The following is a 24,363-nucleotide window of genomic DNA, read 5'->3' on the forward strand; positions in this document are numbered from 1 at the left end:
GTCACTGAAAGGGCTTAACTGCTAGCTAGAAGATGATTGGGCACCGCACAATAGCTAGTCAATCACGATCCGGTACATCAGGAAGGCATATGCAGCAGTGAGACAAGTCAGGACTTGCCCGCCAGACTGAAGACCAGATCATGGCCAAACTGAAAGGGCTTAAGTGATCCCCATTGGAGAACGCTTGTTGCCAGGGAAGTGATGTAATGACCCTTGTCCCACTGTATAAAAGGGGCTTCCCTACCGGTATTCGCTCTTAGCCAGAAGACGTGTGGATCATCAAGAGAGTCAGACACCTCCTGGGGACGTAAATGCTGGCAACACGTGCCGAACCCGCTGTGACTCTCGGGACACGAATGTACTGTAAAAGACCTCAATATACTGTGTGACCACTGCTAACAGTTGGAAGTAATAAAATGTTGTTTTAACTCTCCGAACCCTCGAGCCTGAAATCATTCTTCGTACTATGGAACTCAAGACGAGGACCAGGAAAACCCGGTTCTAACAATACTTAAGAAAAGACATACTTGCTCTCGAGTCAGTACAAAGAAGGTTCACTCGGTTAATCCCGGGGATGAGGGGATGGACATATGAGGAGAGGTTGAGTAGATTGGGACTCTACTCATTGGAGTTCAGAAGAATGAGAGGAGATCTTATTGAAACATATAAAATTGTGAAGGGGTTGGATCGGGTGGATGCAGGGAAGATGTTCCCGATGATGGGTGAAACTAGAACTAGGGGGCATAGTCTTAGAATAAGGGGCTGCTCTTTCAAAACTGAGATGAGGAGGAACTACTTCGCTCAGAGGGTGGTAGGTCCATGGAATATGCTGCCCCAAAAAACTGTAGAAGCTACATCATTACATAAATTTAAAACAGAAATAGACAGTTTCCTAGAAGTAAAGGGAATTAAGGGTTACGGGGAGCGGGCAGTAATTTGGACATGAGTCTAGGTTCGGATCAGTCATGGCCCTGTGGGTAGCGGAGCGGGCCCAGGGGCCGTGTAGCCGGATCCTGCTCCTATTTCATGTGTCTAATTCTGTTAAGATGCAGGAGATGGTTCTGAGATAGTGGATTGGCAGTTAGGATCAGATCAGCCATGACCTTATTGAATGGCGGAGCAGGCTCGAGGGGCCGATTGGCCTACTCCTGCTCCTATTTCTTATGTTCTTATGTTTGGAGTAGCCTCGGCTCCGGCTATCTGGCAAAGGGCGATGGATCAGGTCCTGCAAGGGATTCCAGGGACCCAGTGTTATTTGGACGACATCTTGGTCACGGGCGAAAATGACGGTGATCACCTCGCTAACTTGGAGAAGGTGCTCGCCAGATTAAAAGGAATATGGGCTACGAGCTAATCGCCACAAGTGCGAGTTTTTCCAGAAACAGATCTCGTATTGCGGCCACGTCATCGATGAAGAGGGGTTACATAAGTCCCCTGACAAGATTGAGGCAGTAGTCAAGGCTCCAGCACCGGAAAATGTGTCACAACTGAGGTCGTGCCGCGGGCTGGTAAACTATTAGCACAAGTTCTTACCAAATTTGTCTACGGTGCTACACCCGCTGAACACCCTACTGCAAACAGGGGTACCATGGAAGTGGGATGACGAACATAGACGAGCTTTCAAGAAGTGTAAAGAATTGATCACATCAAAAGAGGTGTTGGCCCATTTCAACCCAGCACTACCAATTCGTTTGGCATGTGATGCATCACCCTACGGCATTGGAGCGGTGCTGTCACACAAATTCCCAGATGGGTTGGAGAGACCAGTGGCCTTTGTGTCTCGGTCACTAACCTCAGCCGAGCGCAACTACGCCCAGATTGACAGGGAGGCCCTCAGCCTAGTTTGGGGAGTAAAAAAATTCAACCATTATCTGCATGGGCAGAAGTTCACCTTGCTGACTGACCACCAACCACTTGTCTCCATCTTTAATCCTAAGAAGGGCGTGCCAGTAATGACTGCACAGCGGTTACAAAGATGGTCCCCATTTCTAGGGGCGAATCAATATGAAATAGAATATAAAGGCACGAAACAGCATGGGAAAGCTGATGGGCTATCGCGCCTGCCACTGCCTACGGTGGAGGAAGCACCAGCAGTGGACCCTATCGAGATAATTTATTCGTCGATAATTGAACGATGCCAGTAACAAACGCAGATACAGAGGAGACCCGCAATGATCCGATGCTGTCACGGGTATATGAATTGACGGTGAGGGGATGGCCAACACAAGGCGACTCACTGTTGCCAGCATTCTCATCCAGAAGAGAACAGCTGTCAGTATGCCAGGGGACAGTGATGTGTGGATCCAGAGGTGTGATTCCACCGAAGTTAAGGGAAAGAGTGCTAAAGGAGCTACATGAAGGTCATCTGGGGGGAGTGAAAATGAAAAGCCTTGCTAGGGCTTATGTGTGGTGGCCGGGAATTGATCAACAAATCGAAGGCCTAACTAAGAGCTGCTTAGGATGCCAGAAGGTCCAAAATGCACCACCACATGCCGCTCTACACCCATGGGAGTGGCCCTCCTCTCCATGGCAACAGGTGCACATTGATTTCGCTGGTCCATTCATGGACTCAATGTTCTTAATAGCAGTGGATGCTCATTCAAAGTGGCCTGAGGTGATAAAGATGTCTTCAACCACTACAGAGAAAACGATTGCAGTCCTACGGACCACATTTGCCAGAAACGGTTTGGCAGAGCAGATCTGCTCTGATAATAGACCACAGTTTGTGTCCGACGAGTTCCAAAAATTCATGAAAAGGAAAGGGGTGAGGCATTACACATCTGCCCCGTATCATCCAGCCACCAATGGATTGGCTGAGAGGTTCGTACAAACCTTTAAGAAGGCGATAAATGCCATGTGCGACGAAGAAATTCCACTACAGCATAAGAGGGACAATTTCTTATTAGCCTACCGAAACGCGACACATGCAGTTACCAACCAGACCCCGGCCATGATGGTCTTTAACAGAAGGTTGAGATCTCGTATGGATTTGCTCAGACCAAATGTGCGAAGAAATGTTGAGGACAAACAATTCCAGCACATCAACGAGAAGCCGACAAGGAGCTTCAATGTAGGGCAACCAGTCTTGGCCCATGACTATCGAACAGAGAAGTGGCAACCCGGAATGATATGTACAAGGCAGGGGCCATTAATGTACACAGTGGATGTCGGGGAGAACACTGTGAGACGCCACGTCGATCAGATCTTAGCGTCACAGGAAGGCGTCAACCCCATGTCTCGAGTACCTGGGGATGAACCCGACATACCGGTAGCATCCACTTCAGACCCAGTAGCTGTGGAACCCGATGAACTACCCGAAGAAAAAGGGTCAGAATCGCCTCTGCACCAAGAACAACCACCTCCGGAAAGGCGCTATCCCGAAAGGGTCAGGAAGCCGCCCCAAAGACTGAATCTATAAATGGACTTTGTTATTGAATGTACATGTAAAAATGTAATTGTTATTTGAATATTAAGGGGGTATTATTAATCTAAAAAGGGAGGAATTGTAGTGTATGTGCTTTAAGTCAGAACTACTTTTTACAGCTCCTATACACTGTAGTACTGGCAATAACCACACCGGTATATAAGCTGTGCGCATGCCTCTGTACTCCAGTCTAGAGATGACCCTCCTCCAGTAAAGACCTGTTTGTTTATGTACAGCATCCGTGTAATTCTTTATCCACTGAACCACGGATCTAACAGTGAGGAGTTAGGAATTGTAGATGAAGAGTGAGATTTAGGAGTCCAACAACAGAAATCACAAAGCCAGTGGATAGGTATACAAACTAATTTAAAATGCTAATGGGGTAAGTTGGCCTTTATCTCGAGAGCTGGAATTCAAAGGGGATGAAGTGATGCTTCAGCTGGACAGAGCTCTGGTTAGACCCCACCTGGAGAACTGCATTCAGTTCCGGGCACCGCATCTCAGGAAGGATATACAGGTAGACTATCCTTTATCCGAACTTCCGAAAACCGCAAGTTTTTTCGTTCAACGTAAGTCATGCGCATGACCCCGACCCCCGCCGACCACCACCCCCGACCCCCACCCCCAACCCCAACCCCCCGCCGACCCCCACCCCCGACGCCGACCACCACCCCGACCCCCCGTCGACCCCGACCCCCGACAAATTTCCCAGTCTTATAAAATACCTTCTGAAATCCGAAATTTTCCGAAAACCGAAACACGGCTGGTCCCGAGGTTTTCGGATAAAGGAGAGTCTACCTGTATTGGCCTTGGAGTGGGTGCAGCGCACATTCACCAGACTGACACCGGAGCTAAAAGGGCTCAATTATGAGGACATGTTGCAGAGACTAGATAAGTATTCCCTTATATGTAAGGGATTAACTGGTGATATAATTGTGTTTAAGATCATAGAATCAATGAATAGTACAGCACGCAAGGAGGACATTCGGCCCATGAATTCTGTGCCAGCTCTTTCAAAGAGCAATCCAGTTAGTCCCACTCCCCCGCTCTTTCCCCATATCCCTGCATTTTTTTCTCCCTTCAAGTATTTATCCAATTGCCTTTTGAAAGCTACTATTGAATCTGTATCCAGCACCCCATCAGGCAGGGCATTCCAAATCCTAACCACTCGTTGCATAAACAAGTTTTTCCTCATCTCGCCTCTGGTTCTTTTGCCAATCACCTTAAATCTGTGCTCTCTCATTATCGACCCTTCAGTGATTGGAAACAGTTTCTCTGTATTTACTCCATCTGAACCTTCATGATTTTAAACACCTCTATCAAATCTCCTCTTCGCCTTCTCTGTTTGCAGAACAACCTCAGCTTCTCCAGTCTGTCCATGTAACTGTAATCCTTCAACCCTGGAACCATTCTAGTAAATCTCTTCTGTACCCTCTCCACAACCTTCACACCCTTCCTAAAGTGTGGTGCCCAGAATTGGACACAATACTCCAGCTGAGGCCAAACTAGTGTTTTATATCGGTTCAGCATAACTTCCTGACTGTTGTACTCTACGCCTCTATTTATAAAGCCCAGGATCCCATAGGCTTTATTATCTGCTTTGTTAACCTGTCCTGCCCCCAAAGATTTGTGCACAAACACCCCCAGGTCTCTCTGTTCTTGCACCCCCTTTAAATTTGTACCATTTAGCTTGGATTGTCCCTCCTCATTCCTCCTACCAAACTGTACAACCTCAGGCTTTCTGCGTTGAATTTCACCTGTCATGTGCCGCCCAATCCACCAGCCTGTCTATGTCTTCCTGAAGTCTATTACTATCTTCCTCACTGTTTTCTACACTTCCAAGTTTCAAGTCAGCTGCAAATGTCAACATTGTGCCCTGCACCCTCAAGTCCAAGTCATTAATGTATATCAAAGACAGCAGTTGTCCCAGTACTGAACCCTGCGGGACACCACTGTATACCTCCCTCCAGTCTGAAAAACAGCCATTCACCACATCTCTGTTTACTATCCCTGCTGCTACTGCCCCTTTTATCCCACGGGCTTCAGTTTTGCTAACAAGCCTTTTACATGGTACTTCATCAAAGGACTTTTTAAATTCCATATACACAGCATTAACTGAACTGCCCTCATCCACCCTCTGTTAGCTCGTCAGAAAACTCAATCCAGTCAGTCAAAATGTTAGAATGAAACTATTCCATCTAGCGGGGGAGTCCAGAACAAGAGGGCAGAACCTTTACATTGAGAATAGTCAATTCAGGGGGTGAGGTCAGGAAGCACGTCTTCACACAAAGCCTGGTGGAAATCTTCAACTGTCACCCAAAAAAGCTGCTGAGGCTGGGGGTCATTTGAATAGTTGTAAACGAACATTGATAGATTATTATTAGGCAAGAGTGTTGTGTCTATACCTACACAGACACAAACAGACATCCAGACACAAATACACACACAAAACACACAGACAGACACTCTTACACAAACATTCAGACACAGAAACACACAAATTACAGACAGACACACAGACTGAGCAGGAGGGAGAGGGTTAAGGTTGTAGGTGGATGGAAATCAGTGTCTGAAAGAGATTTTAAACAGGATTCTGAAGGCACTTGTTCAGCACGTAACAGCTAGTCTGACGATTTAGGACCTCTCACCTTCCCAATTGTTTTTTTTTACTTCTATCCCAACCTCTTCCTATTCGTTTTTGTCATCCTCTTCTCTAGTCACTGAAGTAGCCAAATTACTATTATATACCTTAGTTTGTATGTTAGAATATGTATAGTTTAGTTTTAATGTTAGAATATGTATAGTGCAGCACCAATGTACAAGGTGGAGATAATGGATTAAACTCTACCCTGTGTTAAGCGATATAGAGGACTGTATATTGCATTTACCCAGCTAAGTTTTAAAAGATAATTAAGTGACTTCAAATGCTGAGAGATTAAACTGCAGAACAACTCATGGGAAGATTGAGGAGGGTGTCTGGCCAGGCGAGACAACACATATGCGAGATAACACACCTAAGAATTTGTTTATTGTAAATCACAACAGGGTTCCATTCTTCAAAGTATGGTGGGACTAATCAGTGTGCTCGGTTTGCAGGGGTAACCCGAGACGAGGCCAAAGTCTGTGCTTTGCACGCCTTAACGAGGACTGTTATCTTCAGAAAACATGTAACAAGCAAAACCACCTGGCTACGGGCAAATGGATGGTTGTAGAGCAATTAAGATGAGGCCCCACAGTCAGGAGGTGATGGGACCAACCGATAACAGAAAATGTGGGATTTGTGGGCGGCAAGAAGATGAAATGTCACGGTTTATAATTGCCATTTAGCTATAACTCTGTATATGCTGATAAGCTTTATCCCCGCCCCTAGGGAGGGGGGCTTGATTTTTGTATAATTGTGATTGTTGCTAGGGAATCGGTGGAGTCGGATCGGAGAGGGGTCTCAGAAGGTTCTCCCCAGGCCTGTGAATAAAGACCGTTTTGAACCATCCTTCACTCGAAGTCTGTCATCTGTACCAAAGCTAAGCGTCGACTTTGTATATCACTTAGTCCGCTCTGAGGGGGAAAGGGTTAAGTGTCGACCTGGCACAACACCAGGTCCACTTTTCAGGATACAACAATTGGCGTCACGAACAGGATCACAGACTCTGACCGGTCCACAGGAACGACGAGCTAAGAAGGGTGAGTACGTTTTAAATTACCACCCATAAATTAGAAAGCTCAGAACGTACTGTGAGATCTGGTAAGGCTGTGATTAAAAGAACTAAAGTTGGCAGAGACAGACTCGAGAAAGGGGGTGCGGTCTAGTGAGCTGGGAGCCGGCAAATCCTCAGAGCCGTTGAGACGGCAAGGCCTCTAGGATAAAGAGGCAGATAAGTGGGCTATAAAGACCTACGAGGAAGCCGGGAGGCGGCAAACCAAATCCTCAGAGCCGTTAAGACGGCAAGGCCTCTAGGGTAAAGAGGTGGTTAAGTGGGCGGTACCGCCTACGAATAGTGGATCCTTGGGAGTCACGGGGTGACCAACACAGACAAGGGTGGTTGTCTATCCTAAACGCCTAGCCTGAGCACGAATTAAGAGGACGTAGTCCCACGTGACGGCCAGGACCAAGTAGGTGTAGGGAACGAAACACCACAGGATCGTGACCCCGTGATGAGTTTGTCTGCGCAAAATAAGTGTGTGTGTGAGTGAGTGACAGGGTAATATAAGAACTATTGAGAAGTTGGAAGCTCAAACGGCCGCAAGGCTGCTTGGGAGGCTATCCTGTTACCTAAAGATAAATCCATACAGATAGTTAGAGATATGAGCCAGAACCCCGCAGCTATGATGGGAATGGAGGGAGGGGAACACTGTTGCACCAGTGAAGAAGAATCACAATATGTAGACAGGATCAGGGAATTGCCTTTGACACAGGCAGACCCAGAGCTATATGTGGACGGGTCCCGTAAATATGTTAACGGAACACCACGAACAGGTTGGGCCGTGGTGACCGGAGATGGCACCATCCAGAGGGAGGGAAGATTACCAGGGGGTAGTTCAGCACAGGTTGCCGAGCTAACAGCATTGACAGAAGCATTAAAATTGTCAGCAGGGAAACGGGTGAATATCTATACCGATGGTCGCAGTACATGATTATATGGCAGCTTGGAGTAGAAGGGGGTATATTGCCTCAGGTGGCAAACCCATACAGCATGAGGAATTAGTAAAGGAATTGGTTGCTGCCTCAGGGTTACCCACTGAAACAGCTGTAGTGAAGGTAAAAGCCCACCAGAGGGGGAAGTCCCCCACAGAAAGGGGAAACAGAGCCACCGATCGTGCAGCCAGAAAAGTGGTAGAGCAACAGATTGCAGCAGCAAACAAGAGCAACACAGAACCACAAACACAGATAGACATAGCTGCTATAACTGCATTGCCAGAAGATATAGATATATCCAAATTACATAAGGAAGTATCCCAGGAGGAGAAACAGCTATGGGAACGAGGGGGAGCAGGACAAAGTGCGGGGGGAATATGGAGGAAAGAGCAGCAGATATGTGCACCAGGCTGTATACAACAAGAATTAATGAAAATGTACCATGGTAGGCAACACACAGGTATATCCAATATGAGAAACAACCTCCAGCGATGCTGGTGGTGGCCCGGAATGAAACAAGGCTGTGGACAGATTCTGTAGACACTGCCCCATATGTGCGCAGTACAACATAGGGAAACCTGTCAAGGTAAAGTGGGGACATCAGCCGAGACCAAGAGGCCCATGGAAGAAGTTGCAGATAGACTTTACTGGACCTCTACCAAAATCAAAGGTGAAAATGTACTGTTTGGTAATAATAGATCAATTTACTAGATGGGTTGAAGCATTCGCCACTAGAGATTGCACGGCAACAATCGTGGCACGAATAATGGCAGAGGAGGTTGTACCATGATGGGGAGTCCCGCTGCAGATTGATTCAGACCAGGGAACACATTTTACAGGGAAGTTTATAAAGGAAACATGTGCATTATTAGGTATCAGGCAAAGGTTCCACATACCATACCACCCTCAGAGTTCAGGGATGGTGGAAAGGATGAACCGGACTTCGAAATTATCCTTAGCTAAAGCAATAGAAGACACGGGGAAGGGATGGGCAGAGTTACTCCCAAGTATACTGATGAGACTTAGAGCAACTCCGAATAGAACCACGGGGCTGACACCTTTCGAACTAATGACCGGACGAGCAATGACACTGCCGGAAGGAGTCACTACCGGGGGTGAGGATGTAGAGCCCCTGAAGGAGAAAATTAGGAGATTTATTAAACAATTGTGTACGCAATTACACGCTCTCAGACATGAGGCCAAAGACCAACAGATTATACAGGATCTAGAACAGGATGCACGGGACGACCACAAGGAGGTCCCAGCTGTAGGTAGCAAGGTGATGGCAAAAATACCAGCCAAACCAGGGCTAGCACACAGGTGGTCAGGACCTTACGAAGTATTAATGAACAGTGACACAGGCACTTGTATAGATGAGTCCGGAACAGGTAAAGGAAGGTGGAAGCACTGGACTCAGTTAAAAAGATGCAACAAAAACAATGAGTAAACCAGAGATGGTGCCTTTTGAGGAGTATGCTAGAAGGTATAAAGAATGGGAAGGGGAGTTTCTACATATATTAATGCTAGGGCTGTGTATGTTGATAATGTTATATGCCATAGTTTGCATCTTCAGGTATGGCTGGTGACGACTGGCCCCCCTTTATTTATCTTTACAGGAACGATAAATGCATAGAAAAATGAAGTGGAGCATCAATCGCGCTCTCATCGGGATTCTATGGCTAAGTATAAGCGCTGGGTCTAGTGGGAGGCGCGAGCAACTCGGGAGTTTATGGTTAAATATACGCCCTGAGTCTGTGATGGGACTTCTGATGCTCTTTGGTATCGACCCGACTTGAAACATAATCATCATCCAGAATGGAATCAAGATGCCCACCAACAATACGCCACCATTAGAATGGGGGGCGGCTTCGGGAAACGGAAGCGATATGATTGTGTACTGTGATTATTGTGAATACGAAAGTACAGCTAATGGGACTTTGTTTGTCCGGGTCATGGAGGGCAAAGGGATTAAAATAGAGTGCCTATGTACTAAGGACAATGTTCAAATAACTCCAAAGTTTCAAGTAAGAAAGGGATATTTCGTAGATACAGGATCCAGAATCAATAAAGCAGTTGCGATTACACCAAATTACATAGGGCTCCCATATTTGGGACAGAGTTCGAATCCACTAAATTGGCCCAAAATAGGTCAAAGACAAAAGGGGAATGATAGGATGTTATAATGCGGAACGCAAAAAGGGATCCCGGCGAGGACAAATATTACAGATGGAAATCAGGGAAAGGACGGAGGGGATAGGGTTAAAAAGGAAAAGCAACAAGCATAAAAATACCCTCACTCCACTAACTTGCCCACCAATGGAAAAAGGGGCACCCGGGGGTTTAATAACAAGGAAAACACATGATGAGGTGTACTTTAGTGTAACCCATAGAATTATTAAGGTTGCCATTAATATGAGTACTCTAGAGATGCCCGCGATGTGTAACAATCATACAAAACAAATATGGATCTCCCTGTGTGTAAAACAATTAGAGGGTCCACAGGGAAAATCCCTCTTACAAAGACGTAAGAAACGGGGAGTATTGGAAATGGCCGGAGCAGGGTATGCAGCCGGGTTAGCAACAGTTAATAGCTTGGACATAGAAGGAGTAAACGAAGGAGTAGAGGAACTACAAGCAAAAATAGAGAAGTTACTAAAACAAACCAATGGAAATAGCCAGCAATTGGCACTGGCAGGAAAACAAACAATAATGCAATTGTTGGGGGTGGAAGAGGTAGTAGCCCCCCATGCAGAAACAATCAATACAATTATTGATCGACTTGACAATGCTTCTCGCCAAACCCATAAGGAACTAGTATGTGCCATGTATGACTCATGGCTATTGTCGAATGCTCAGCATAACATGAGGCAAATAAATAATGGACAGATCCCTGACTGGATTACTAATGAGGATCTGGAACCTCTGATTGACACAAATAAAAGCCTATGTAAGGGGCGTAAAATGGGACAAGTATACCGGGCAGGCAATTGTCTGACCCCATGAACTTTGTACTAGCAATCCCACAACTCCCGGAAGAGGGACAGCCCCTATACGACGTGATTAACATAGGAGAGATACAAAGGGAAAGTTGGGTTAAATATCATGATGTCCCTACTGTGGTAAACCACTTTTATCGTTCACTATCGTTACACTACGGTTATCACTGTTTACACTGTTGTATCACTACACGAGGTCGCCTCTTGTCACGCTGTTATACCTGGGCTGACCACTGCTGACTCCGCCCATGGCTCCACCTACTTGCCCAGGTATAAAGGTGGTCGACTGGCTGGTATTCCTCCTTGTTGGATCCGATCACCCACGAGGGTGGGCTCTGTTATTTAGCCAATAAAAACCTATAGTTACTGTCTTAACTCGTCGCTTTTCATTGGATGAATTGATAGGTATATCACCTACCAAGACACTTTGGGAAGGGGATGAAGATATTAAACAGAAGAATGGAACCTTAAGTGGGGTGGTAATGGACGGGTGCCACCACAAGGGAAGGACATGGGCGTGCACACACCCCCCCCACCGAGGGAGACACATCCGAGTGCGGATTCACAAAAACCACCAATTGCACCCTTGAGGTACACCCAAGGGGGATACACCGGACAAGTGTAGCACCAAGGAACAACGGGACATTTTGTGTCTCCACAACTGAACAGAAATATGAATATCAAGATAAGATTTGTCCCATTCCCCAACCAAACTTTTGTTTTGATCCAAAGATATCTACACAGATAGGACATCAATATATACACCCACCAAGACCACAGGAAACGAAAACATGGTCACTTGATAGTATGGTACTTAATAAAGAGGTTGAAGCTTATGTCATACCAGAGCCCAAGGCAATTCCTAAGTTAGAGGAAGAGGAGGCTTGGAAGAAATTACAGCAGGAAACGAAGGAAACTTTAAAGTATTATCATAAAATAGAGGAAGACTTAAAGAAACAACAAAAAGACATTGGTACATTAGTGGAAACTCCTTGGTACAATAAGATCTGGAATTGGGGGCTAAATGTCGATATACACCCCTGGATCAGGATCATGTCACACGTGCTGGTAGTTGTGCATGGCGCCGTATTAATGATCCTTTTGGTCTTACTTTGTGGATATTGCCGATGGCGAAAGAACCACAACCTAGCACAGGCCATAACCAAACGAATAACGAAGGAAGAAGAGAAAGAAACACTGTTGCTAACCACCAACAAGCAAGGGGTAGGGCGTGAGGAGAATCATTATGAAGACTGCGTTTAGGATTGCGGAAGTATGAGTACTAGACACCCTGGCTTGGTACCACTAGGGCGACGGTCCTCATAGCAAACAATCTTAAACTGCAGCATATTGGCCGTATTGGGACAAAATGACCAATGGGCCATAAGGGGGGACTGAAGTAGTCAAATTACTATTATACCTTCGTTTGTATGTTAGAATATGTATAATTTAGTTTTAATGTTAGAATATGTATAATGCAGCACCAATGTACAAGGTGGAGATACATAGAAGATAGGAGCAGGAGTAGGCCATTCGGCCCTTCGTGCCTGCTCCGCCATTTAATGAGATCATGGCTGATCCTTTAATTCAGTATCCCGTCCCCGCCTTCTCTCCGTAACCCTTAACCCCTTTTGCCCGTAGAAATATATCTAATTCCCTCTTAAATATATTTAATGAGCTGGCGTACACTGCCCTCTGTGGCAATGAGTTCCACAGGTTCACCACTCTCTGAGTGAAGAAATTCCCCCTCATCTCTGTCCTAAATGGTTTAGCCCTTATCCTTAAATTATGTCCTCTAGTTCTGTTCTCACCCGCCAAGGGAAACATTCCTTCTGCATCCAGTCTGTCTAGACCTGTCAGAATTTTATACACTTCTATGAGGTCCCCTCTCAATCTTCTAAACTCCAGTGTGTACATCCCTAAACTACATAGTCTCTCCTCATAGGTCATTCCCGCCATTCCTGGTATCAGCCTGGTGAATCGCCGCTGCACCCCCTCCATGGCAAGAACATCCTTCCTCAGATGAGGCGACCAAAACTGTACACAGTACTCGAGGTGTGGTCTCACCAGTGCCCTGTACAGCTGCAGCAAGGTATCCCTGTTCCTGTATTCTAACCCTTTTGCTATGAAGGCCAGCATACCGTTTGCCTTCTTGACCGCCTGTTGCACCTGCATGCTCGCCTTCAGTGACTGGTGTACAAGAACACCCAGGTCCCTCTGTACTTCCCCCTCTCCCAATCTATTGCCATTTAAATAATAATTTGCCCTCCCGTTCCTGCACCCAAGGTGGATAACTTCGCACTTGTCCACATTATAGTGCATCTGCCATTTATCCGCCCAATCGCCCAGTCTGTCCAAATCGCTCTGGAGCTTCCTGGTCTCTTCCTCTGAGCCCACCCCACCTCCTAGTTTAGTGTCGTCTGCAAATTTGGAAATGCTGCATCCGACTCCCTGATCCAGGTCATTAATGTAAATTGTGAACAGCTGGGGGCCCAGGACAGATCCCTGTGGTACCCCACTTGTTACTGCCTGCCATTCAGAAAATGAGCCGTTTATTCCAACTCTCTGTTTTCTATCTGACAGCCAGTTCCCTATCCACGCCAAAACTTTCCCCTTTATCCCATGAGCCTCAATTTTCCATGCTAATCTTTTATGTGGGACCTTATCGAAGGCCTTTTGGAAGTCCAGGTACACCACATCTACTGGCTCTCCCCCATCTATTCTACCAGTTACTCCCTCAAAAAATTCCAATAGATTAGTCAAGCACGATTTACCCTTTGTAAATCCATGTTGACTCTGTCCTATCCTGTCCCCATTTGCTAAGTGCTCCGCTATTTCATCCTTAATGATGGACTCCAGCATTTTGCCCACAACTGATGTAAGGCTTACAGGTCTGTAATTACCTGCTTTTTCCCTACCCCCCTTTTTGAATAGTGGGGTAACGTTAGCTACCCTCCAATCCATCGGCACTGTTCCCGAGTCTAATGAATTCTGAAAAATCATCCTTAGTGCATCCGCTATCTCTAGGGCCACCTCCTTCAGTACCCTAGGATGCATGTTATCAGGCCCTGGGGATTTGTCCACCTTCAATCCCTTTAGCTTCCTTAACACCATATCCTTAGAGATATTGATTTGCGTCAGTTCCTCCTTTGCCAATGTCCCTATTTTTCCCGATATCCCAGGGAGGTTTTTTGTGTCTTCCTTCGTAAAGACTGACCCAAAGTATGCATTTAGTTGATAATGGGTTAATCCCTACCCTGAGTTAAACGATATAGAGGACTATATATTGCATTTGCCCAGCTAAGTTTTGAAACATAATTAAGTGACTTCAAATGCTGAGACATTAAACTGCAGAACAACTCATGGGAAGATTAAGGAGGATGTCTGTTTGGCCAGGCGAGACAACACATATGCGAGATAACGCACCTAAGAATTTGTTTATTGTAAGTCACAACAGGGTTCCATTCTTCAAAGTATTGTGGGACTAATCAGAGTGTGCTCGCTTTGCAGAGGCAACCCGAGATGAGGCCAAAGTCTGTGCTTTGCACGACTTAACGAGGGCTGTTATCTTAAGAAAACATGTAACAAGCAAAACCACCTGGCTACGGGCAAATGGATGGTTGTAGAGCAATTAAGATGAGGCCCCACAGCCAGGAGGTGACGGCACCAACCGATAACAGAAAATGTGGGATTTGTGGGTGGCAGAAGATGAAATGTCACGGTTTATAATTACCATTTAGCTATAACTCTGTATATGCTGATAAGCTTCATCCCCGCCCCTAGGGAGGGGGGTTTGATTTTTGTATAATTGTGATTGTTACTAGGGAATCGGTGGAGTCGGATCTGAGGGGTCTCAGAAGGTTCTCCCCAGGCCTGTGAATAAAGACCATTTTGAACCATCCTTCACTCGAAGTCTGTCATCTGTACCAAAGCTAAGCGTCGAATTTGTATATCACTTAGGTCGCTCTGAGGGGGAAAGGGTTAAGTGTCAACCTGGCACAATACCGGGTCCACTTTTCAGGATACAACAGTCACTGTACGCCTTTTTCTTTAGTTTCAATTTTGCCCTCATCTCTTTATTCATTCCTGGAGTTTCATTATTGGCTAGATAGTTCTTTTTTAGTGGAAAATAATTCTCCTGAACTCTATTGATCACCTTTTTAAATATTTCCCGCTGCTATTCTCTTTGTTTGTCAATATTCTCTTCCAGTTTATCTTCACTAGTTCCATTCACATCATCTCAAAATCAGATTTTTCCAATCTATTACTTTTGTTTTTTGCAATCATTAACTTAAACCTTTTCCCCTTTCCCTACCTCCTTTTGCCAGATTATTTGGTGCAGTTAAAATCTCCCATGATTATGAAATGTATTTTACTTATTTTATCCCAGAGATGTCAGGGAACATAGGGTCCAATGATAGGGAGGAACTGAATGAAATCAGTATTCACAGAATCACAGAAACAGAATCACAGAAACCCCACAGTGCAGATAGAGGCCATTTCGGCCCATCGAGCCTGCACTGACACATATCCCACCCGATCCCCGTAACCCCTACACCAACACATATCCCACCCTATCCCTGTAACCCCACGTATATTTAATCCCCCTAACACTAAGGGTCAATTTATCATAGCCAATCAACCTAACCCGCACATCTTTGGACTGTGGGAGGAAACCGGAGCACCCGGAGAAAACCCACGCAAACACGGGGAGAATGTGCAAACTCCACACAGACAGTCGCCCGTGGGGAAATGGTGTTGGTGAAATTGAAGGCCGATAATTCCCCAGGGCCTGATAATCTACATCCTAGGGTACTTAAGGAAGTGGCCCTAGAAATAGTAGATGCATTGCTGGTCATCTTCCAAAGTTATATAGACTCTGGAACAGTTCCCATGGATTAGGGGGTAGTTAATGTAACCCCACTATTTAAAAAAGGTGGTAGAGAGAAAACGTGGAATTATAGCCTGACATCGGTAGTGGGAAAAATGCTAGAGTCCATTATAAAAGATGTAATAGCAGTGCACTTGGATAACAGTGACAGGATCGGACAAAGTCAACATGGATTTACAAAAGGTAAATCATGTATGACTAATCTACTGGAATTTTTTGAGGATGTAACTGGTAGAATAGATAAGGGAGTACCAGTGGATGTGGTGTATTTGGGCTTTCAGAAGGCTTTCAATAAGGTCCCGCATAAGAGATTAGCGTGCAAAGTTAAAGCACATGGGATTGGGGGTAAGGTATTGACTTGGATAGAGAACTGGTTGGCAGACAGGAAGCAAAGAGTTGGAATAAACGGGTCTTTTTCCGAGTGTCAGACAGTGACTAGTGGGGTACCGCAGGGATCGATGCTAGGACGCCAGCTATTCACAATATATATTAATGATCTAGAACAGGGAACTTGATGTAATATCTCCAAGGTGTGGAGATGCTGGTGTTGGGCTGGGGTGGACAAATGTAAGAGGTCACACAACACCAGGTTATAGTCCAACAGCTTTATTTGAAATCACAAGCTTTCAGAGCGCTGCTCCTTCGTCACTTCACCTGACGAAGGAGCAGCGCTCCAAAAGCTTGTGATTTCAAATAAAGCTGTTGGACTATAACCTGGTGTTGTGTGACCTCTTACATAATATCTCCAAGTCAGCAGATGACACAAAGCTGGGTGGGAGTGTGCGCTGTGAGGAGGATGCAGAGAAACTCCAGTATGATCTGGTTAGGTTGGGTGATTGGGCAGATGCATGGCAGATGCAGTAGAATGTGGATAAATGCAAGGTTATCCGCTTTGGTGGCAAAAACAGGAAGACAGATTATCTGAACGGCAATAGACTGGGAAAAGGGGAAGTGCAACGAGACCTGGGTGTCCTTGTGCACCAGTCGCTGAAGGTAAGCATGCAGGTGCAGCAGGCGGTTAAGAAGGCAAATGGTATGTTGGTCTTCATAGCGAGAGGATTCGAGTACAGGAGCAAGGATGTCTTGCTGCAGTTGTACAGGGTCTTGGTGAGACCACACCTTGAGTATTGTGTGCAGTTTTGGTCGCCTTATCTGAGGAAAGATGTTCTTGCCATGGAGGGAGTGCAGCGAACATTCACCAGACTGATACCTGGGATGACAAGAATGCCGTATGGAGAGAGATTGGATCGATTAGGCTTATATTCACTAGAGTTTAGAAGAATCAGAGGGGATCTCATTGAAACTTATAAAATTCTAACAGGACCAGACAGACTAGATGCAGGAAGGATGTTCCGATGGTGGGGGAGTCCAGAACCAAGGGTCACAGTCGAAGGATAAGGGGTAAGCCATTTAGGACTGAGATGAGGAGGAATTTCTTCACCCAGAGAGTGGTAAACCTGTGGAATTCTCTACCACACAAGGCAGTTGAGGCCAATTCATTAAATATATTCAAGAAGGAGTTAGATATATTTCTTAAGGCTAAAGGGATCAAGGGATATGGGGAGAAAGCAGGGACAGAGTAATGAATTTGGATGATCAGCCATGATCTCATTAAATGGCGGAGCAGGCTCGAGGGGCCGAATGGCCTACTTCTGCTCCTATCTTCTACGTTTCTATGTTTATAGATTTCCCTCCAGTTTCCTTCCACTGCTAGACGGTGTCTAGAATAACTTTTTAGTGTTATTTTAACGTAACTGGGTTACCTGCTCCACCGAGACATGTGTCCTATGTGGAAATACACTCAGCAGATCAGCAGGAATCGCTTCACAATTCTTCAAAAATTTACAAAATGGCCAAACAGATTAAATTGAAGAAACAGGCTGTCAAAAATAAGAAACAAGACCCAGTAGATTTACAGAGAGGAGCACATCGGATCCATGTATACAAAGGGAGGCAGATATGTAACTGGACGATGAAATGTAATAAAATGAGTTCAGGATTGGGGCTGGATGAGATGTGGAAGCAAGCTTCCCTCTAAATTAACAGTGAAATCTTGCAGGGCTCCAATCCCCAGGTGGGGTCTGTACATCCCGGACAGCTCATTTTAAAACTAGGTGTGTAGAATCTATGATCAGCTCATGTAATGTGTTCAAAGTACGGGTTGGACTCGTGTTGTGTTGGGGCAGGCCTGTTACATCAGGAATCTTGACAGAGAGAGAGAGAGAGAAAGGGAGAGAGACAGGGGCAGAGAGAAAGGAAACGCAGACAGAGGGGAGGAAGAGTGTGGTAGAGTGAGAAAAGAAAGTGCGACAAAAAGGGGGAGAGAGAGAAATGGGCAGAGAGGAAACCGACAGTAAAATAACTGATTAACACAGAGAGAGACTGAAAGGAAAAGAGGGAGTGAGAGGGGAGAGAGAGAGAGAATGAGGCAGAAATAGAAAGAGGAGGGAAAGATGAGATAGTGGCTGAGATGACGAGCGAGAAAAGGAGGAGGAGAGAAGGCAGAGGGTTGATACATGCTGAGAGAGGGGAACTAGAGTGAGGCAGAGGAGGGACCGAGGCAAAGAGAAAGGCAGAAAGCGTGAGACACAGCGAGGCAGAGAGAAATGAGATAGAGAGCGAGAGAAGAGAGACAGAGCAAAGGTGAATGAGAGAGAGAAAATGTGGCGAACAGAGATAGAGCCATTGAGAAAGAAATGGAGACGAGAGTGAGGCAGAGTAAGTTGAGGCAAAGAGAGAGAGAAATTAAATGAGGCAGATAGTGAAAGAGAAAAAACCAGATAGAGGATGGACGGATTAGATTGAGTGTAAATCTCCCTCTACACTGTCCCATCAAACGATCTGTCGGTCTGATGCAATAGATGTCCATTTCCAATCTGCCTGAAGATATCGTTTCAAGTTAAACAGCTTAAACCCCAAACAGTCAGAGTGCTGACGCTCTGGGACACCCGTCTTATCTCAGTACCTTTCTGAATGTGTTATTAGACATGGAGAGATTCCCTGTGCCAGTTTCCTCTTCACATTTCCTGCAATTCCCAAATCTTCTCCCAGTCTCATTTCATCCCCGGACACCTTGTCCTCCGGCACACTGATCCTAAAGAGAAACAAACCACGGATGTGAAGCTGTGATCAATGCAGTAAGTTTTATTTCCGAGTACAGCCCATTATTCAGAGAGCAGTAATACAGGGTCAGGGGTTACGGGACCTAAACAATCAAACAGAGCCTGCTTCCCGTGAAGGAAGGTTTCATTCAGTGAGAACGTGGAGAGCTCGGGCTGGTGGGAATCCATCACTGGATCTTTCACTGTTTCGGTCTGCAACATCCAAACCCACAGTGGAAGTATAGTGGGACACACAGATACGTAGGGTGAGCTGGAGCAGTCACCGGGACTGGTGAATGAATCCAAATAGAGATTCAGTTGCTGAGGGTTTACAGGAGTTGTTTTTGCTGTTAAATACCAGAATCAAATGAAACCGAATGCACCAATTTAAACAGAAAATACACACACCCCACACCTCTTACTGGCGAGATTTAGGGGTCAAAGTACTTAAATCAGTAAAAGCTCGTGGACAGGTACTAAAATAATTAAAGAGGCCAATGGAATGTTGGCGCTTCAGCTGCAGTGTGTTCTGGAAAGACACCATCTGGAGAATTGCATTCAGTTCTGGGCACCGCACCTCAGGAAGGATATACTGGCCTCGGAGAGAGTGCAGCACAGATTCACCAGAATGTAACCAGGGTACCAAAGGTTAAATTATTATTTGTTCCTGGGATGTGGGCATCGCTGGCAAGGCCAGAATTTGTTGCGCATCCCTAATTGTCCTCGAGAAGATGGTGGTGAGCCGCCTTCTTGAACCGCTGCAGTCCATGTGGTGAAGGTACTCCCACACTGCTGTTAGGGAGAGAGTTCCAGGATTGTGTGAGGAGAGATTACATAAACTGGGCTTGTAGTCCATGGAATATAGAAGGTTAAGGGGTGATTTAATTTGATGAGGATTTTAGGATGTTAAAAGGAATTGTCACGGTAGAGAGAGAGAAACTATTTCCACTGGTTGAGGAGTCCAGGTCAAGGGGACATAATCTCAAAATCAAAGCCAGGCCATTCAGGAAAGAAGTTTGGAAACACTTCTTCACGCAAAGGGTGGTAGAAGTATGGAACTCTCCCACAAAAAGCAGTAGATGCTCGCGTAATTAATAATTTAATTCCGAGATCCATAGATTTTTGCCAGGCAAGGGTGGAGAAAGGATACAGAGCCAAGGCAGGTGGATGGAGTTATGATAGATCAGCCATGATCTCACTGAATGGGGGAACAGGCTCGAGGGGCTGAATAGCCGACTCCTGTTCCTTCCTCCACTTTATAGAGTGTCAGCATCGAGCCCTCAAAAGCAGGTAAAATACTGAGCTCCCTCTTCATTACCTAGACATTACCACTGTTACTCTGTTCCCCTCCCCGCTCCATACCATTTCTGTTCCTGAATTTATAAACTTGAATATAGAAAATTAAGGATGCGATCATTGAGGTTTTATGATGATCGAAAGATACTATTTCATCTGGTGGGAGTGTCCAGAACAAGGGGCAAAAGCTTAAAGTTAAAGCTAGGCTGTTCAGGTGTGATGTCAGGAAGCACTTCTTCACACAAAGGGTAGTAGAAATCTGGAACTTTCCCCAAAAAGCTGTTCATGCTGGAGCTCATTCAAAAATTCAAGCCTCAGATTGATATATTTTCATTAGGTAGGGTTCTGTTTATAAACACACACATCAGCACAAGAGACACATGCAGAAACACCTGCACAGACATACCCACATAAAAACACATGTACAGTGGGACACAGAAACACACGCTCGTAGAGACACAAACAGACTGAGCAGGAGAGAATGGGTTAAGGTTGTAGGTGGATTAGATCAGTGACGGAGAGAGAGGTTTTAAACAGGCTTTTGAAGGCACTGGTTCGGCACGTAACAGCCAGTTTGCCGATTTACAGCCTAGTGTGGTATAAATCTGACCTCTCACCAAGGACTGTGTTTGAACTCCCCACATTCATTTTACACAAGACCTTCAGATGGGATGGGGTGAAAGGTCAGAGTTTTGACCCTCAGCCCCTTGCTGAAGATTGTTTCGAGTGCTGTCCCGTGTCTATTCAGAATTCACCGTAGAATTACATAGTATTTACAGCACAGAAACAGGCCACTCAGCCCAACAGGTCCAGCCGGTGTTTATGTTCCACACAAGCCTCCACCCACTTTACTTTACCTCATCCTATCATCATATCCGTCTGTATCTTTCTACCTCGTACTTATCTAGCTTCCCCTTAAAGGCACTCTGCTAATCCCCTCAACTACTCCATGTGCCAGCAAGCTCTACATTCTGACTACTCTCTGGGTAAAGAGGTTTCTCCTGAGCTCCTTATTGGATTTATTGGTGATTATCTTATGTTTTTGACCCCTAATTTTGGATTCCCCACAAGTGGCAACATCTTCGTCATCTACCCGATCAAACCCCTTCATAATTATACAGATCTCTAATAAATAACCCCTCGGACTTCGCTTTTCTAGAGAAAAGAGCCCCAGTACGGTCAGTCATTCTGGATACTTAGAACCTCTCAGTTCTGGTATCATTCTCGTCAATCTTTGTTTCACCTTCTCCAGTGTCTCTCTATCCTTTTCATAATATGGAGACTAGAACTGTACAGAGTGCACCAAGTGTGGTCTAACCAAGGTTCTAACAGAATCTACAAGTTTAACATAACTTCGCTGCTTTGCAATTCGATCTCTCTAGAAATGAACCCCAGTGCTGTGTTTACATTTTCATAGCCTGTTTAAAACGCTCCTGAAAACCGAACTCTTTGACCAAGCTTTTGGTCATCTGCCCCAATATCATCTTATGCGGTTCCTGCGAAGCACCTTGGGATGTTTTACTACATTAAAGGTGCTATATCAATACAAGTTGTTCCATTTACTCTATCTAAACAATTCTTCATTGTAGAACACCTCAATCAAATCTCCTCTTAACCTTCTCTGCTCTAAGGAGAACAATCCCAGCTTCTCCAGTCTCCAAGTAACTGTAATCCCTCATCCCTGAAACCATTCTAGCAAGTGTCTTCTGTAGTGTCCGTGTGTAGATAAAGACACTGAAGACAGGAGTTGGTTCATAGGTATTTACTAAGCAAGTCTGGGGGGGGGGGGGGGGGGGGGGGGTTCTAAAGGATATACACAATACACAGGCTTATATAGCCCAAGTGGCAATTACCGGCATTACGCACACCTGGGGCTCTTAAAGGCACATACACCACAATTCCTCCCCTTCTAGCTAACTAGTACATCATATTTTAAGTAATTATTAATTACATGTTATATGCAAAATAATATACATTGCTGTATTAATTAATTATAAGTTAGTCTCTCAGGAGGCTTCCTGACTCGGTCCGGATAACGCCTCGGGGGTGTAGTAGTTTCTGGTGGTGTAGTAGGTTCTTCTGGCAAGGCTGATTCGGCTTGAAGGCCAGTGTCGGGTTCATCGGGTTCCAGTATCACCGGATCGGAGGTAGATATGGGTATCTCTACTTCATCGTTAGATGTATAGCGTGGTGGTGTAGGTTGTCCCTTTTCGGATGACTTGATGATTTGGTCAGCATGGCGCCTTATTATGCTTTCTCCGATGTCCACGGTATACATCAGTGGTCCTAGTCGTGTGCAGATAGTTCCAGGCTGCCATTTCTCGGTACGGTAGTCCCGGGCCAAAACCGGTTGGCCTATCTGGAAGGCCCTAGTTGGCCTTTCATTCATGCCCTGAAACTGCCGGTTCTCCACGTCCCTTCGGATGTTGGGCTTGACCAAATCCAGCCGGCATCTTAGGTTTCTATTGTAGAACATCATGGCGGGAGTTTGGTTTGTAACCATATGTGTTGCATTCCTATATGCAAATAAGAAGTTATCCACCTTGTGCTGAAGTTTTATGTCTTCATTACCCATGGCCTTTATGGCCTTCTTGAAGGTCTGGACAAACCTTTCAGCCAATCCATTGGTGGCGGGATGGTATGGGGCGGACGTGTAGTGCTTTACCCCATTGTTCTTTAAGAACTTTCTGAATTCTTCGGACACAAATTGCGGTCCATTATCAGAACATCTCTGTTCCGGCAGCCCATTCCTGGCAAATATGGTCCTTAATACTGTGATGGTTTTTTCCGTGGTGGTGGAGGACATCTTTATTACCTCCGGCCACTTGGAGTGTGCATCAACCGCGATTAAGAAGATTGAGTCCATAAATGGACCAGCAAAGTCGATGTGCACCCTTTGCCAGGGAGATGAGGGCCACTCCCATGGATGTAGAGGGGCCTGTGGCGGAGCATTTTGGACCTTCTGGCATCCTAGGCAGCTCTTGGTCATGTCTTCGATGTCTCCATCGATACCTGGCCACCATACAAACGCCCTAGCTAGGTTCTTCATTTTCACTCCACCCAGATGCCCATCGTTAAGCTCCTTTAGCACTTTATCCTGGAGTTTGGGTGGAATCACCACTCTGGATCCACACATCAAGGTTCCTCGGCACACTGACAGCTGTTCTCTTCTTTGCGAGAATGCTGGTAACAGTGGTTCGCCATGTGCTGGCCATCCCTTCATTGTTAAATCGTAGACCCGTGAGAGAGTAGGGTCATTTCTGGTCTCCCTTTCAATGGCAGAATTTGTCACCGGTAGACATTCCACTATGGTAGAGTGGAATATCTCTACTGGGTCTACTGTAGGTGCCTCTTCTATTGTTGGCAACGGCAGGCGCGATAAACCGTCAGCATTCCCATGCTGTTTTGACCCTTTGTATTCAATGTTGTATTGGTGTGCTCCTAGGAAAAGGGACCACCTCTGTAGTCTTTGTGCTGTCATAATGGGGACACCTTTCTTAGGGTTGAATATGGAGATGAGGGGTTGATGGTCAGTCAGCAAGGTAAATTTTTGTCCGTGTAGGTAATGGTTGAATTTCTTCACTCCCCATACCAGGCTGAGTGCTTCCCTGTCTATTTGGGAATAGTTACGCTCAGCTGAGTTCAATGAGCGTGATGCAAAAGCTATCGGCCGTTCCGAGCCATCAGGGAATCTATGGGACAATACCGCTCCTATGCCGTAAGGGGATGCATCGCACGCCAGTCTGATTGGTAGTGATGGGTTGTAATGAGCCAAAACTTTCTCGGATGTGATTAAGTCTTTACATTTATGGAAGGCACGTTTACAGTCTTCGTTCCATTTCCAAATCACTCCTGTGTGTAGAAGATCATTAAGAGGGTGTAGAATAGTTGATAAGTTCGGTAAGAATTTATGATAGTAATTTATTAATCCCAGGAATGACCTCAATTGTGAAACATTTTCAGGTGCTGGGGCTTTTATAACTGCTTCAATTTTCTCAGTTGACTTATGCAACCCTTCCTTA

At 45.6% G+C, this 24,363-nt stretch overlaps 1 protein-coding gene across 8 annotated transcripts in view; it reads right to left on the reverse strand.

Annotated features, from left to right (window-relative positions):
* Window positions 1–24,363, reverse strand: part of LOC147095387 (uncharacterized) — a 68,281-nt gene that overhangs the window by 14,861 nt on the left and 29,057 nt on the right. For 6 of the 8 annotated variants that reach the window (XR_015074796.1, XR_015074795.1, XR_015074792.1 and 3 more), the window contains one exon: window positions 18,910–19,038. The exons of the other annotated variants lie outside the window; for them this stretch is intronic. Coding sequence is in view for 2 of the 6 variants with exons in the window: in XM_085974578.1 (XP_085830704.1) it covers window positions 18,910–19,038 (129 nt within the window). In the remaining 4 variants the exon portion in view is untranslated. The remainder of the gene's footprint in view (window positions 1–18,909; window positions 19,039–24,363) is intronic. 8 annotated transcript variants of the gene reach the window in all.

This window comes from Somniosus microcephalus, unplaced genomic scaffold, assembly GCF_052327205.1.
Source record: "Somniosus microcephalus isolate GS21.2 unplaced genomic scaffold, FLI_Smic_1.0 unresolved_chr1, whole genome shotgun sequence".
NCBI classification, from domain to species: Eukaryota; Metazoa; Chordata; class Chondrichthyes; order Squaliformes; family Somniosidae; genus Somniosus; species Somniosus microcephalus.